Below are 17,532 nucleotides of genomic sequence, written 5' to 3' on the forward strand. Positions count from 1 at the left end.
AGCTCAGACATTAGTCGCCTCTGTCTGCCTTTCCTTGGCCACAGGTCCTCTCCTCTTTCGGGAGCTTGCTTCAAAGTCCCAAATAAATCCTAGAACCATACATATCCTGACTCTTCCCTAATCTCTCACCTTTAAAATTATACTTCCCAGATAGAGGTGAAGGCAGTGCTCAGTCACCTGAAGAGGCTGCTCAGAAGCCCAACTCTCTTGGCCAGCGATCTGCAGGCAGCAGCTGCAGAGAGCCCAGACAGAGACCCCAGACCACCTTCATGTCAACAGCTGATCAGGCGCCTCCTCCTGAACTTCCTGCTCTGGGCTCCTGGAGGCCATGCGATTGCTCGAGAAGTCATCACCCTTGTAAGTCTCCCCTTTTATAGTGTGTTCATTCTCATTTGCATTCCAGGTAAGAGGATTGCCTGGCCCCTGACAAGTGTCTGTCCCAGGGTACTATCCAAACATGGATGGGCAGGCAGTGAAGTTGACAGTTGGGATGGACCCCAGAGCCTGCCCCTTGTCACACTTTCGTAATAAGGAAGAAAAAATGGAGGCTCCGAGAAAAGAGGTCACAGATTGCTGCCAGACCCCATAGTAGGTCTTCTGTCTTCCCGTGTACTTAACTCTTTCAGTTACAGTCCTCATGAAGAGGGACAAGACTTCAGTGAGAAGTATTCACTGTAGCAATCCAAAAAGTTTTGGTAATTAAAAAAAGTGTTTGCTAATTACAAAGAATTCTTTCTGAAACCCAGCTGACATGAGGGATAAAGAATGGTCTGAGTCAAAAGTGAGTATCATTCATGGGAGTGGACTAGGCAATGATTACTTGGATTATATCACCAAAGGCACCGGCACCACCAACAAAAAAATAGATAAATTGAAATTCATCAAAATTAAAACATCTTATTCATCAAAGATACTAGCAAGACAGTGAAAAGACAAACTTAAGGAATGGGAAAAAAAATATTTGGAAATCATGTATCTGATAAAGGGTTTAGTATCCACAATATAGTGGGAATTCTTACAACTCAACAACAGCAAAAACCCAATTCAAAAATGGACAAAAGATCATAAATAGCTAATAAGCATGTGAAAAAATGCTCAACATTATTAGTCATTAAGGAAGTGCAAATCAAAACCCACAATGAGGTAACATTCCACACCCTCTAGGATGGATGGCTGTTATAAACAAAATTGAAAATAACAAGTGTTAGTGAGGATGTAGAAAAGTTGGAACACTCCTATAATTCCAGTTGGGAATGCTAAAATGGTACAGCCACTGTGGAAGAGTTTGATGGTTTCCGGAAAAGTTAAACAGAATTACCATATGATCTGGCAATTCTACTTCTGTGTAAAAGAAATGATAGCATTAAACGGGCACTTGGCAACCCCTATTTGCAACAGCAATATTCATAATAGCCAAAAGGTGCAAACAACCCAAGTGTCCATCAGCAGATAAATAAAATATGGTCTGTTTACACAATGGGATATTCTTGAGCCTTAAAAAATAAATAAAATTCTGATATATGCTACCACATGGATGAACCTTGAAGACATTATTCTAAGTAAAATAAGCCAGACACAAAAGGACACATGCTGTATGATTCACTTATATGAGGTACCTAGAATATGCAAATTTATAAGGACAAAATGTAGAATAGAGGTTCCCAGGAGATGGACAGGGGAGAAGGATGGAGAGTTTATTTGGGATAGTGAAAAAAGTTCTAGAAATGGATAGTAGCGATGGTTGTACAATACTGTGAATTTATTTCATGCCAACGAATTGTCCACTTAAAAATGGCTAAAAGACCCAATTTAAAAAGCATCCACATGCTGGCTTTTGGAATTTTTATTTGCTTTTGTTTTTATTTTTTATTGACATATAACTTACATACAGAAAACATACAGCTTGATTAATCTTCATAAACCAAAAATAACCAAGCAGCCAACAACCAAATCAGGAATGTTCCCAGAATCCAGAGAGCCCCCTCTTGCTCCTTTCCTTGGGCAGGTTCTGTTTGAATCTGAATATGAAGAGAGTCCCAGAGATAAGTAGGACTACCAAGAACATCAGAAACCAGCACCCAGAAGGTTCTCCTTAGTCCTGGTAGAACAGTCAGCATGGAGCAGGCAGGCCACAGCAGCCAGCCTGTTTGTCCTGTCTCTCATGCAGAAGGCTGAGAACTAAATAAATGTCCATGTGTCCATAGACCTTGATATCAAACACTACCTCTGGCCAGCTATAAGTTTTAATAGTCCCTCTTTAGCCACTGCCTCAGCCAAGTGATCAAGGTCAACATGTACAGTCAAAAGACATGTTGAGGCGCCTGGGTGGCTCAGTCAGTTAAGCATCCGGCTTCGGCTCAGGTCAGATCTCAGAGTTCGTGGGTTCGAGCCCCGTGTCGGGCTCTGTGCTGACAGCTAGCTCAGAGCCTGGAGCCTGTTTCAGATTCTGTATCTCCCTCTCTCTCTGACCCTCCCCTGCTCTAGCTGTCTCTCTCTGTCTCTCAAAAATAAATAAAAAGCTTTAAAAAAAAAATTTAAAAAGACATGTTGACCATAGGTACTCAATATAATGTGATAAAAAATGGCATTTCTGTGAACTTCCTCCCCCAAACTTTTATAATCCCAGTATAATAATAAGAAAAACAATTGACAAGCCCCATTTAAGGTACATTCAACAAATTACCTATGCAGCCCTCCTCAGAACTGTCCAGGCCATCATAAAAAGGAAAGTGTTAGAAACTGTCAAAGCCAAGAGGAGCATAAGGAGACATGACAACTAAATATAATGTAGTATCTTAGATGTTATCCTGGAATAAAAAAAGGACATTAGGGGGAAACTGGGGAGATCAGAAAAAGTCTGGCCTTTGGTTACTAAAATGTATCCATATTATTAATTATGACAGATGTACTATACAAATTTAAGATGTTAATGGAAAACCAGATGTGGGAGATATGGGATCTCTCTGTATTATTTTTTTCAGTAAACTATAAGTCAAACTGTTCTAAAATTAAAAGCTATCTCAAAAAGTCAACAGCAGGCACTTTTGAATCATGAAAGTGTTAGAGACATTTTTGTCACCGGAAACAAATGAAATACTATGAGACAAATGAAAATGGAAACAACTTTCCAAAATTTATGACACACAGCAAAAGCAGTTGTAAGAGGGAAGTTCATAGCAATACAGGCCTACCTCATGATATAGGAAATCCTAAATAACCTAATTTTATACCTTTATATCTAAAGGGACTATAAAAAGAAGAAAAGCAAAGTCCAAAGTTAATAGAAGTAAGGGAATAATAAAGATCAGAACAGAATAAATGAGAGACAAAAAAAGCAAATATACAAACAAAAAAACCAAAACAATAGAAAAGACGAGTGAAACCAAAACCTGGTTATTTGAAAAGTTAAAAATCAATAAACCTCCAGTCAGACTAATCAAGATAAAAACAGAGAAAGCTCAAATAAAATCAAAGAGAAGTTACAGCTGACACCGCAGAAATATAAGAGATTACTACAAACAATTCGGTGCCAACAAATTGGAAAACCTTGAAAAAATGGATAAATTCCTAGAAACAAACCACCATCCAAGACTGAATCATGAAGAAATAGAAAATCTGTGTAGACTGATAACAATTAATGAAATTGAACCAGTAATTTAAAAACTCCAGACAAGGTGAATTCCACCAAATAATTAAAAAAGAAAAGTTAATAACTCCTTCTCAAAATATTCCAAAAAGTTCAAGAGGAAAGAATGCTTTCAGACTTATTCTGTGAGGCCAATGCTACCTTTATAACAAAACCAGATAAGGACACCGTAAAAATGAGAACTACAGGCCAATATGCCCAATAAACATAGGTACAGAAATCCTCAACAAAATTCAATAATATAGGGCATAAAAAATCATAAAATTCATATGATCATCTCAATAGATGTAGGAAAAACATCTGAAAAAATTTAAATATCCATTTATTATAAAAATTTTCACCAAAGTAGGTCTAGAAGGAATGTACCTCAACATAATAGGGGCCATATATTGACAAACCCAAAGCTAATATCGCACTCAGTGATGAAAAAGGACGAAACCTTTTCCTCTAAGATCAGGAGCAAGGCAAGGATGCCTATTCTCACCACTTTTATTCCATATGGTATGGAGGCCCTACCCATAGCAATCAGACAAGAAAAAGAAAAGGCATTCATATCGGTAAGGAAGAAATAAAACAGTCACTATTTGCAAATGACATGATACTATATTTAGGAAACCTAAAGACTACACTAAAAAACTATTAGAACTAATAAACGAATTCAGTAAAGTCACAGGATACAAAATTATCATACAGAAATCAGTTACATTTCTACACACTAATAATGAAAGATCAAAAAGTGAACAGTCCCATTTACAATTGCATCAAAAAGAATAAAATACATGGGAATAAATTTGACCAAAGAGATTAAAGGCCCGTACTCTGCAAACTATAAGATAATGATGAAAGAAATTGAAGACAACACAAATAAATGTAAAGATATTCCATGTTCATTGATTGTAAAAATTAATATTATTACAGTTATTACCCAAAGCAATCTGCAGATTCATTACAGTTCCCATCAAAATACCAGTGGCATTTTTTTTTCATGCATGCAAAAGCAAAGGGCGGTTTTATTACGGGCTTAGGCTGGCCAAGCCTAAGCTCGGGCTCACAGACTTTACCAACGCAGCGGATCCATGCTGAGAGCCCCGAACAAAGGTGGGGCAGGGCTTTTATGAGTTTGGGAAGGGGGAGTTACAGGAAATTGTGACATAGGTACAGTGATCCAATCATTATTATACAATATTATTGACAGCAGGTTTAACCATTCACATTGTCTGGAGTATTTGTTACTTTTGGCGGGACCCAATCACAACATTTAGAGTACTGACCAATCACAGAGTGGGCCCAGGACCCTCACGTAGGGCGTGACTAGTCTTAGCCTCCATCTTTAGGCCTGCCCTTAGAAATGTTAAGAGTGTTAGCTAGCCTTTCCTGATTGGGTGTTACAAGGGTGGTCCCTTCTGCCTTGGGCAATGTGTGCCCTTCTGTTGTTTCATGGAGTCAGTTTCAGACCTGCACCCGTACATTCCCCCCTCTGTCTTGTAACTGACCCAATCCTGGGTCAGCTGAGTTACCATTGTTCTGATTTAAGGCTACATGCTCCTAAGACCATTAACAGAATAGTATTTACATACTCTTTGATAAATGCTATGAACCACAGCCAGACTATCCTGTACAATTCCTGAGCTATCGGCATAGAAGTAACATTGTTCCCCTAAAGCGTAGCATAGTCCTCTTTGGTGTAAGGGGAATTTTTTACCCTATAAAGGGCATAGGGAAGGAGAATTTAGCCAATTTCCACCAGTCTCCATGGTTAATTTGGTAAGGGTCTCTTTTAGGGTTTCTAATATCTGGCGCTGTCTGGTTTACAAAAGCAGGAATGACAGCCAATTTGTTCAGGATCCTTGGGCGTATAAGTGCAATATGCCTTTATGATTTTTTCCTACATTACTAATCTTAGCCAAATTGGTGGGCCATCTAGTGGCCACCTGAGGACCCCCCATTAGAGTCTGGCGGTAGAGGCATAGGCTCCCCTTACCTTCTGCCGTGTTGAAATCTCATGCCCAGATCAGAGGCAATTAATACTGACAGAACATCCTATCAGGAACTTTTGCTGTTTCCCCAGCTTTCTGGGGCAACATTTGCCAGTCCGATGGCAAAGAGACAGGACAGTTTATTTTACTGGACCAATGATTCCTCAGGCTTCTGCCGTGCACCACAGCTAGCTTCCGGGGTGTGGCTGGAGCAGGGCTGGAGATCCCTGGAGTCAAGAGTCTTTTTGAAGATCAGTTCAAGCTGATCGACTGGATCTGGATCGCCTCACCAGGTTGATGGTTTTTTCTGAGTCGGTCCACTTAACTCCAGAGAGATACCTGGAACTTTAATAGGGGCTGAACTTTTTGTTTAGTTGCATATCTGTGAATTCCACCTTTAAGTCTTTTGGAAAGGCGTGACCCCCATTTTAAATATTATCCTCACAGACTAACAAGCCTGAGATCCAACAACAAATATTTAAAAATACTCAGAACTAGAACTACATTTACAGGAGTGCATTGCTGAAACAGTTTTTCTCTCTAAAAAACCTCCATTAACAGAAATAGCCAAATCGAAACTAAAGCATTGGTGGAACGAGTCCATTCTTAACAACCCTGGCCTAATTATTTCATAAGCTCAGCAAGACCAGTGGCATTTTTAACAGAACTAGAGCAAAGAATCCTAAATTTTGTATGGAACCATAAAAGATCCCAAATAGCCAAAGCAGTTTTGAGAAAGAGCAAAACTGAAGGTACCACATGCCCTGATTTCAAACTATACTACAAAGCTATAGTAATCAAAATAATATGGAACTGGCACAAAACAGACATATAGATCAATGGAGTAGAGAGTCCAGAAATAAATCTACATATATACAGTTAGTTAATCTACAAAAATGGATGCAAGAATATTCAATGAGGCAAAGACACTCAATGGTGTTGGGAATACTGGACCACTATTTTATACCATATAAAAATAAATTAAAAATGGATTAAAGACTTGACTGTAAGACCTAAAACCATATAACTCCTAAAAGAAAAAACATAGGCAGTAAGCTCTTTGACATCAGTCTTAGTGGTATTTTTTTGGGCCAGTTTCCTCAGGCAAGGGCAATAAAAGCTAAAATAAAACAAATGGGATTACGTCAAACCAAAACCTTTTCATAGTGAGGGAAACATCAACAAAATGAGAAGGTCGTGTACCAGATGGGAGAAGATATTTGCAAATCATACATCTGCTAAGGAGTTAATACCCAAAATATATAAAGAACGTTCACAACTTAAAAAAAATTATTAGAATTGGGCAGAAGACTTAAACAGACATTTTTCTAAAGAAATACAGATGGCCAAGATACACTTGAAAAGATGCTCATCATCACTAACCCACAGGGAAATGCAAATCAAAACCACAATGGGATATCACCTCACACCTATCAGATAGGCTGTTATCAAAAGGAGAAAAAGTAAGAGTTGATAGGGATGTGGAGAAAGAGAACTTTATATATCCTGTAGGTGAGAATGTAAATTGGTGCAGTCACTATAGAAAGCAATATGGAAGTCGCTCAAAAAATTAAAAATACAACTACCGTGCAATCTAGGAATTCTACGTCTAGGTATTTATGTGAAGAAAATGAAAACACCTATTTGAAGAGATAATACGCACTCCTATGTTCATTGTGGCATTATTTATGGAAGCAACTTAAATGTCTGTTAATAGATAAATAGATAAAAAGGTTATATATGGTATGTATATGGACTGTTATTACTCAGCTGAAAAAAAAATGAAATCTTGCCATTTGCAACCACATGGATAGACCTTGAGGGTATTGTGCTAAATGAAATAAAGAGAAAGATTAAAAAATAATAATAAATAAAAGAGATAAGTACCAGGTGATTTCACTTATATGTGGAATCTAAAAAACAAAATGGGCACCTGAATGGCTCACCTGGCAGAGCATGTGACTCTTGATCTCAGGGTCATGAGTTCAAGCCCTGAACAAATCTTACTGATAGATAGATAGATAGATAGATAGATAGATAGATAGATAGATAGATAGATAAAATGTCTTTAACTATTTAGGGGGAAAAAAAACAAGTGAATAAGAAAAACAAAATGGAAACAGACTCAAAGATACAGAGAACAAACTGATAGTTACCAGAATGGTAGTTAGGGGGTGGGGGGCAAGGTGGATGAAGGGGATTTAGAGATACAAACTTCCAGTTATAAGTAAGTCATAAATTCTGGTGCAAGACGGCAGTGTAGGAAGACACCTATTCCACAAACACACCAAAGCTATGCCTATTTATAGAGCAATTCCTCCTGAAAAACTGAACGCTGACTGAAGAGCTTCTGCACAACAAAAGACAGGCCACATAAAGAACGGCAAGAGAGACGGACACATGGTAACAAAGGGAACACACACTGCAAACTATAGTGGAGAGGGTCCCTCAGCACCACAAATAGATCCATCTGCCCCGGGGCACAGGGAAAATGTCATGGTTTAAAAGGCTAACTAAAATATAGAGGAATCAGCCCTAGACCCCTGCCAGATGGTAGGGGAGCTATTGGAATTCTCTGGATTTGAGGGGCTGGTGAGCACCATGATTTACATTCTCCCTTCATCTTCGTAGCATAGACTGGCCAGTGTCTGCCACCTCAGCATAGACTGTCCATAGCCAGCCTGCCACCTCAGCAAGCCCCATGCCTCTAGCCCACACAGCCCCCAGACACCCTGTGAAATGGAGGGGTGGGAAACCTGTGGTTTAAAAGAGCAATCAGAATATAAATGCTCCAGCTCTAGAATTCTGCTAGTTGTGTGTGTTTGGGGGGAGGGGGTCTGCTGGAACTATCTCTGGACCAAAGGGCTTGGCCAGTGCCATGGTTTACACTCCCCCTTCACCTTGGGAGCATGGATGGAAGCAGGGCCCAGTGCCCCAGCCAACCTATCACCTCAGTGAGCCTGGGTCCCTAGCCCGTACTAACCCAAATCTTCCTACCAAGGTGGCCTCAGCACAGTGCAGACAAGGGTACCCCTGGTCAGCATTCAGTGTAGCTCCTGCCATCTCACCAAGGTGACGCACATGCAGGTCAGCACCACTTTGGCTCCAGACAATTTGCTAAGATACCCCCAGAGCAGGGCACCCTTGGGCCCTCCCAGCCTATCCCTACCTTGGTCTTTGCTGCCCCATCAGGAGCCCCTGGTATTGAGTATCTCGAGACTCCAACTGACCTAGACACAGATCTAATCACCTGGCCAAAGTCACCAAGCACACATCGTCTACACAGAAGATGACCATTTTTTCAGGTTGAGGAGAAGTAACTGTTTCACTGAATTCATCAAAACAAAGGCAAAATGAAGAGATGGAAGAATATGCTCCAAACAAAAATAGCAAGCACAAAACTCAGGAAAAAAACTAAATAAAATGGAGATTACCAGTCTACCTGATAAAGAGGTCAAAGTAATGATCCCAAAGATACTCACCAGAACAAAGAGAAAATTCAGTGAATTTACTGAGAACTTTAACAAAGACAGAAATTAAAAAAAAAAAATTTTTAAAAAAAGAATGAATCCGAGGCACCTGAGTGACTCAGTTAAGTGTCCTACTCTTGGCTTTAGCTCAGGTCATGATCTCATGGTTCATGGGTTTGAGCTCACATAGGGCTCCATGCTGACGTTGCGGAGCCTGCTTGGGATTCCTTTCTCTCTCCCTCCCTCTCTCTCTCTCTGCCCCTCCCCTGCTTGTGCTCTCTTTCAAAAATAAATAAATAAACTTAAATAGAATGAATCAATGAAAAATACAACAACTGAAGTGAAAAATACACTAGAGGAAATCAACAGCAGATTAGAAGAATAGATCAGTGAACTGGAAGTCAGGGTAATGGAACAACACCCAAAATGAACAGAAGAAAGACTTTTTTTTTAAATGAGGTTTAGGGCTGTCTTGGACAACATCAAGTGAACAAACAGAAAAAGAGAGAAAGGGGTAGAAAACTTACCTGAAGAAATAATTGTTGAAAATTTCCCTAATGTGGGGAAAGAAACACATCCAGGTTAAGGAAGCACAGAGAGTTTCAAACAAGATGAACCAAAGAAGGTCAACGTGATATGCCACATTAACAAAATGAAGCATAATACTCATAGTCATTTTAATGTTTGCAGAAAAAACACGTGACAAAATTAAATACACATTTATGATAAAAAACTCTCAACAGAATAGGCTTAAATGGAAGGTATCTGAATAAAGACCATATATGACAAATCCACAACTAATATCATACTCAGTGGAGAAAGTTAAATTAAGAGCTTTTCCTCTAAGACTGGGAACAAAACAAGGACATCTACTGTTGGCAGTTTTATTCAGCATAGTACTGGAAGTCCTATCTATAGCAGTCAGACAAGAAAAAGAAATAAAATACATCCATATTGGTAAGGAAAAAGTAAACTGTCACAATTTGCACATAACATGATGCTATACATAGAAAACCATGGACTCCAGGAGCAAAACCATTAGAATTAATAAATGAGGGGCACCTAGGTGGTACAGTCTGTTAAGCATCTGACTTCAACGTAGGTCATGATCTCATGGTTTGTGAGTTTGAGCCCTGCATCAGGTTGTCTGTTGTCAACACAGAGCCTGTTTTGGATCCTCTGCCCCTCCCTCTGTCTCCCTTTCTCTCTCTGTCCCTCTCCCCTGCTTGTGCTCTCTCAAAAATAAATATTTTTTAAAAGTAAAAAAATTAAAATTAAAAAAAGAATAAATTAATTCCATAAAGTTGCAGGATACAAAATTAATATGCAGAAATCTTTTGCATTTCTATATACTAACAAGAAAGTAGCAGAAAGAAAAAAAAGACAACTCCATTTACAGTTGCACCAAAAAGATTAAATACCTAAGAATAAACTTAACCAAGAAATTCAAAGACTATACTCTGTAAACTACTTTCATTAATGAAAGATCTCAAACAATCTAACCTTACTACTTTGATGAAAGAAATTGAAGATGACACAAACTGAATGATATACCATGCTCATGGACCGGAAGAATTCATGTCCATATTCCCCAAAGCAGTCGGTAGATTCAGTGCTATTCCTATCAAATTACCAATAGTATTTTTCACAGAACTACAACAAACGAATTGAAAATTTATATGGAACCACAAAAGACACTGAATAGCCAAAGTAATCTTGAGAAAGAACAAAGCCAGCAATATCGCAGTCCCAGATTTCAAGATATACTACAAAGCTATATAGTAAAACACTATGGTACTGGCTCAAAGTTAGACACATAGATAATTGGACCAGAGCAGAGATCCCAGAAATAAACCCATACTACATGTTCAACTAATCCATGACAAAGGAGGCAAGAATCTACAATGGGGAAAAGACAGTCTCTTCACTAAATAGTGCTGGGAAAACTGGACAGCTACATGGAAAAGAATGAAACTGTACCACCGTCTTACACCATACACAAAAATAGAATGGATCAAAGACTTAAATATGAGACCTACAACCATAAAACTCCCAGAAGAAAACATAGGTTTTGTAATCCCTTTGACATTAGTCTTAGCAACATTTTTTTAGATATGTCTCCTCAGGCAAGGGAAACAAAAGCAAAGATAGATAGTGGGATTATACCAAAATAAAAAGCTTTCATAGTGAAGGAAACCGTTAACAAAATGAAAAGGTAATCTAAGTGAAAGAGGATATTTGCAAATGATATCTGAAAAAAGGCTAATATCCACAGTATATAAAGAACTTATGCAAGTCAACACCAAAAATGCAAATTATCCAATTAAAATGGGTAGAGGACCTGAATAGACATTATTCCAAAGAAGACACACGGATGGCCAACAGACATGAGGAGATGCTCAATATCCCTAATCATCAGGGAAATACGAATCCAAATCACAATGAGATATCACCTCACACCTTGTCTGAATGGCTATACTTAAAGACAAGAAAAATAAGTGTTGGTGAGGATGTGGAAAAAAAGGAACCCTTGTGCACTGTTGGTGGGAATGTAGATTGGTGCATCCACTTTGGAAAACACTATGAAATTTCCTCAAATTTTTCAAAATAGAATTGGTGTACAATCCAGTAATTCCATTACTGGTTATTTACCTAAAGAAAACAAAAACACTAATTTGAAAAGATACATGCTCCCCTATTTTTATTGCAGCATTCATTATATATAATAGCCAAGAAATCAAAATAACCTAAGACTCCATGAATAGATGAATGGATAAAGAAGTGATATAGAGAAGACAGTTGCCTGGCGTTGGGCGCTGGAGGGCACTACACTCTCAAAAGCTGTCACACGGGCCCAGTTTTCCGCGGCCGTGTAAGGAGTAACCAGGGAGCTGGAGGGGAACCTGATTTGAGATCATTTCTTGGAGAACACAAAGAAGTGCGGTGTGCTGTGATTAAGCATGTGTACTCTGGACCCAGACTGCTTGGATTTGGATTCTAGCTCCACTACTTCCTAGCTGTGTGACCTTGAGATTGCACCAGCTGCCCTTTGACCCACCAACAACAATGAACCCCTGCAGTTTGGTAGTGCCAGTGGCCCTCTGGTCACAGAAGGCCTCATTGAGAATGGAGGGGAGTCAAGCAAGAAAAGAAAGAGAACAAATGCTCCTTTGGTCCTGATATGTTCCAGAGGTCTGATGTTTCACCCAGCTTTGGACCACTGTCTTCCTTCGACAGAAATGACTGGAGAGCTAACTCCAAGGTGCAGTTACACAATGCAAAGAGATTTTATTTGGCTGTGGGTCTATGAACTAGACACTGCAGCTGATAGTAATAGAACTCTGAATGTGGATTCCACTGCAATGATGCTATGTCTGATCCAACTGCATGGGCCACAGCAATGAATAATCTTGGAGTGGCACCACTGGGAATCACCAGACAACCAGTTTTGCCTGACTTTTATCCTGCTCTTGAAATGATGACTGGAATTCCACCAATAACTCCAATGATGCCTGGCTTGGGAATAGTACTTCCTCCAATATGCCAGTAGTAAAAGATCCTACACTGTAAAAGCTGCACACTTTTTGCTCCAAATCCAAGACAGCACACTATCGGTGTTCCTTCCACTTCGGCTGATAGACCTTCTACATGAAGAGGTTACACTTGGAATCGACTGTCAAGTTAACAGTAAGCGTGGAATAAATGGTGGTGGGCAGGGGGAGGGGGGTAAGAAGTGATATATATACACAATGGAATATTATTCAGCCATAGAAAAGAATGAGATCTTGCCATTTGTGACAACTGGGTAGACCTAGAGGGTATAATGCTAAGTGAAATATGTCACACAGAGAAAGACAAATATCATACAACTTCACTTATATGTGGAATCTAAAAAACAAATGAATAAAAACAAAGTCCATGAGGATGTCTTGTATTGCATAGGAAATATAGTCAATACTATTGTCATAACTCTGTATGATGACAGATGGTAAGTAGATATCACATTTCATAGTATATAAAAATATTGAATCACTCTGATGTAAAACTGAAACTAAAATACTAGTTTTTCACCTAATTATTTTTCAACATTATAAGTTGACAGGAGGCACTTTTGAATCATGAAATCATGAAATCATGGTGGCATTTTTTGTCACCTGATCTCTGACCTCCTGCTCTTGCCCTCAGTACCTGTGATAGAGGCACAGCCGTGAAGGAGCCTTCTCAAGCCTGGTAGCTAGGACTCAAGCCCTTCCTCCCGGAGCCTGTGCCCTCCTTCTTCCCAGGGAACTCCTGTTCTTCTGGTCTCCTGTTCTGTTACTTTGGAAATGGAGCAGCAGGTCCTGCTGGAGTTTGCCTGGCTTCATAGGCCAGGGAGATGATGGCAGGCCTGGCGCTGCCCATGGGGTGTGAGAGGAAGAGAGTGGCCCAGAGAATGCTCCTCAGAGACACCCAGTTATTCCTGTTGCACATCCACCCATTTTGGGGAAACAGTCACGTTCAGAATGGTCCACCCTTAAGTCTCTCCTACAGAGAAGCTGCCGTGAATAAGGAGCTAGAGTCTGTCACAAATTCAGAGTTTGCAGCGCATTCCCACAAAACAGTCCAGCTGTAGACCTGTGCCTGAGGCTCGGGGAAGTTTGAAAACCCCAGTGCATCCTCATAAAGTATCATAAGTCAGTTCAGCTTCAAAGAAATTCATTGAAGGAAAAGCACCAATGTTCCTCTTTACACATTGGCCTCTTAGCAGGTGCCAGCTGTCTGGGCACCTTGGAGCGCATCATGGCCTAAAGAGCCTCCTGGACATTGTCCTTGCAGGTGTCTTGAAACTATTTTAGTAACATACCAGACTTCTTAACTGGAAGGCTTCCTGCAGTGGCCCCATGCCCCAGGTTGAAGGCAGCCTGGCTAATGCAGCTACAAACAGGATGGTGGGCAGGAGTCCTCCACACGGTGCCAGCTTCTCATGGGTTTCTCCTCAACTCCCCATCTCATCAGTTCCTCTCTCTGGGAGCACCCTGGAAGGAGCCCTGGGCCAGGTCAGTTGGCCAGGAGCAGGCAGTGGCCAGATGGTAGACGTGTTGGCTTTGGTAGGACGGCTTTTCTCTTCCAACTGCCCTGATTACTCCAGCCCTGACCCAGCTGTGATGTGAACTCAGGCCCTAGCAGGGCAGCTCCTCGGCCTGTGTTCTGGTCTTATCCCACTTCTGCCAGCACCAGCTTTGGGGAGCTGCATGCACTCAGTGCTGTGGACAGAGGGGGCTGCATGTCTGAGCCCTGTCTCTTGAGTGCATATGTTCCTGCACCCCAGCCTCTGCCACAGGACACTCCCTACGAACTGTTCCTTTGGCTCCTGCACAAGCCCCAGCGATAAGCTCATGCCTGCCTTGGGCTTCTGAGAATTTCCACTGAACTTGTTCCTCAGAAGCCCTGCCTCTTCTTGTATGGTGTTCTGCTCTTCTGGCTCCTACGTTTCTTGCCCCACTCACTTGTTTGCCATCTTCACATGCTCCCTTTCTCTGCAACTCTTTGACCAGGATGAGGCACAAGTGGCTCAGGTAGTTTTCGGTTTCCTCCTGCCCCTAAGGCTCCCTCTCTCTGCCTCCTGTCCTGCCCTGAGCTCATGTTTCTCTCTCCTTCTCCTCCATCTTTGTTGCTGGACCACAGCAGTCACAGGTAAAAAGTTAGCTAGCATCTGAAATGCGGAGTTAAGTTCTGTAGTTGTTGAACTCAGACGAACTTAACCTCAGCCAACAATAAAGGTTGTCTAGTTCAGCTGCAGGGAGGTGGGCTCGTGTGACTAGAGACCATGAGTAGAACAGTGTGGAGGTTGAGCTGCCTCATAAAGATGACGCGAATCCAAATGGGTGGCCTCCACAGTCAGCTGTCATGGCTGTACCAGCCCAGTGGAGACCCTGGGATCAATGGCAATCTCTCTGCACTTGTGGTCCAGGATGTACATTAACTCTTTTAAGGTGTCTCACGGAGGCTCATGCAGTTTCATCCACAAAGACAGACTGTCTGACGAGGTTACCCACAGCATCTGGGTTTCTGAGTCAAAACCATGCAATGGTAATATGGAAACCAAGAGCCACAGTGAGCCCCACCTAGGCTGGTGGCCTGCCCCCCATACCCCAACAGAGCCCCTCCCACCTGGGATTGAAGAGAGCTTATGCTGTCAAGATATGCCCCATGGTACCCTGTGCTTCCTTTCTGCCTTAACTGCCAGTCAGAGGTGGTGGCCCTGGATTGAGTCTCCAGAGCCGTGCAGTAGTCCAAGGGCAGTCGGTCACCCTACCAGAAGGCCCACTGTGATGATGGAGAGGAAGCTGACCTTGGCTGCTAGGGCTAATCAAATATTGACTGAGTGGTCTACATAAACTGCCACACACAAAATGAGTACATAGGTTACTCTCAAAATCAGGGCTTCTTACTGTACTTGTGTCTAAAAAAAATCACAGCAAACTCAACACAATTCAGTTGTGAGATTCTCACCCTTCTCTTTTTGCTGAGCTGAAATTCTTAGGAAAATGCTTGCAGGCACCATCAATGAAGAATGTCTTGAGGCTGTACTTAGCAGAACTAACAATTCCTGTGTTTCTTGCTTCCCTTGAGGATCAGGTGTTAAAACCTCAGATGTCTATTAAAAAGAAAGTGGGCCCGGGTTGCTAGCCCAAGAATGCCATTTATAAAGTTGTTTGTGTGAAAACAGGTGGCATTTTCCTTTCAGCACTTTCCAGTTCTCATATTCGTGTGAGCCTTTTGCAGACAGGTGGGCTGCAGCAAGGCTTGCCTCTGCTTCCCCACAGCAAATACTTGCACAGCTTGTGACTGGCATTCCAGGAAATGTGGGGCTTATTTGTAGCCTTTGTGAGTCTGGGGCCATTCTGTCAGAAAAGGGTGATCATTAGGAAATGACTCTGCTCCCTGGATGGCCAACCTCTGAGAACAGAGTGGCTTTGCTAATCACCTTGAAAACAAAACAAGAGTCATTCAAAGCTAACCAGAATGCAGCTGGTCCACTGGACAAAGAGATGAATCTGTCTAGTAAGTGTTTTAGTTTCTTTCTCCTCTGTACTCATTGCAGATGGCCTCCACTGATGAGATAGGCCACGAGATTGCCGGCTTTCTTGACCAGACCTTGTACAGATGGGATCACCTCTGCCTGGAAGCCCCTAGGCCGAGAAAACTGGCCCGAGAACTCCTCGCTGAGCTGCGCGCGCACGTCCAGCCCCGGCCCGCTGCACGTGGAGCTGCTGTGCATGCAGCAGGCTCCCTGGGGCCCCGTGACGAAACGAGTTCTTCGTGGTGAGGATGAGCCGTAGACCTCTTGCCAGGAGCAGCGAGTACATATTTTATGAAGTGAGAAGACAAACTCAGTCCAGTTTATCAGTTCTTGACTAGATTGTGCCTTGAGCATTCGCTACCTGCTCAGCTCAGCTGTCAGAGAATTACTGGAGAAAAGCCTTGAATCAGAGGACACTTTCCTTTTTTCCTCATGTCAAATGAAGATATGCAACTATTACTTGAGTGGTTCAAAGTCTTTGGACCAAGAAATTGGTCATGAACCACTGATCAATTTACAAGTAACTTAGTCCTTTTTCACAAATTTCTTTTTTCAGAAGTCAGGCTACTGTGATTGGTGTTTCTTTTAATCCATGGGGCTTTGAGATCAAGCCACCCTCACTTGCTTCCCTAAGAAATTCTTCCGTGAGGAGTCTGTTGGGCACCTCCAAGGGGAAGCAGAGGCCATCAGGCCCAGTAGCAAGTGGTAGTGACAGGGCCACTCCTCAGTGGTGGCCCTCAAGCCAGCCATGCTGTGGAGACAGCACTGCTTAGCACTGAAATAAAGCCAGTTCCAATGCTAACTCATTTTGCTTTCTATTTGCTAAACACTTCCACTAAGGGAGCTCACATTGCCTCAGAGAGGGCTGACAGGAGAATATAGGATATGTTGGGAAGAAGAGATTATATTTCAGTTGTTTAGTTAACTAAGGTGGGAATTAGAAATTTCTAATAAAGAATAGGTAACACCAATATTTATTTCACATCGGTTAAAAATTTTTCCCCTTTCAAATTTCTTTTTTTTCTTACATGGACTAAAAGCATCCCAAGACCTCACTTTCCTTTTTTTTATTTTTTTTTTTTTAGGTTTATTCTGAGAGTGAGTGAGTGAGCAGGGGAGGGGCAGAGAGAGAGGGAGAGGGAGAAAACCCCAGCAGGCACTGTCAGTGCAGAGTCCAGCAAGGGGCTCGAACTCACAAACCATGAGATCATGACCTGAGCTGAGATCAAGAGTTGAATGCTTAACTGGCAGCCACCCAGGTGCCCCTCAAGTTTATTCTTCATATGCACTGATGGTGTGCTCTTTTGTGTGCATTCTGTGGGTTGAATCAGTCAGGAGTTTTATGGCTACTTTGATTTTTGTGTTAGTAATCTCTGA

General features: G+C 41.5%; 1 protein-coding gene across 1 annotated transcript in view; it reads left to right on the forward strand.

Moving 5' to 3' along the window:
- FANCC (FA complementation group C) overlaps positions 1 to 16,961 on the forward strand; it is a 265,605-nt gene extending 248,644 nt beyond the window's left edge. Inside the window, exons 16-17 of the mRNA XM_029920949.1 lie at positions 151 to 357; positions 16,177 to 16,961. Of these exons, the coding sequence (XP_029776809.1) occupies positions 151 to 357; positions 16,177 to 16,401 (432 nt within the window). The 3' untranslated portion in view covers positions 16,402 to 16,961. The remainder of the gene's footprint in view (positions 1 to 150; positions 358 to 16,176) is intronic.
- The last annotated feature ends 571 nt before the right edge of the window (positions 16,962 to 17,532 follow it).

This window comes from Suricata suricatta, chromosome 13, assembly GCF_006229205.1.
Source record: "Suricata suricatta isolate VVHF042 chromosome 13, meerkat_22Aug2017_6uvM2_HiC, whole genome shotgun sequence".
Classification (NCBI taxonomy): Eukaryota; Metazoa; Chordata; class Mammalia; order Carnivora; family Herpestidae; genus Suricata; species Suricata suricatta.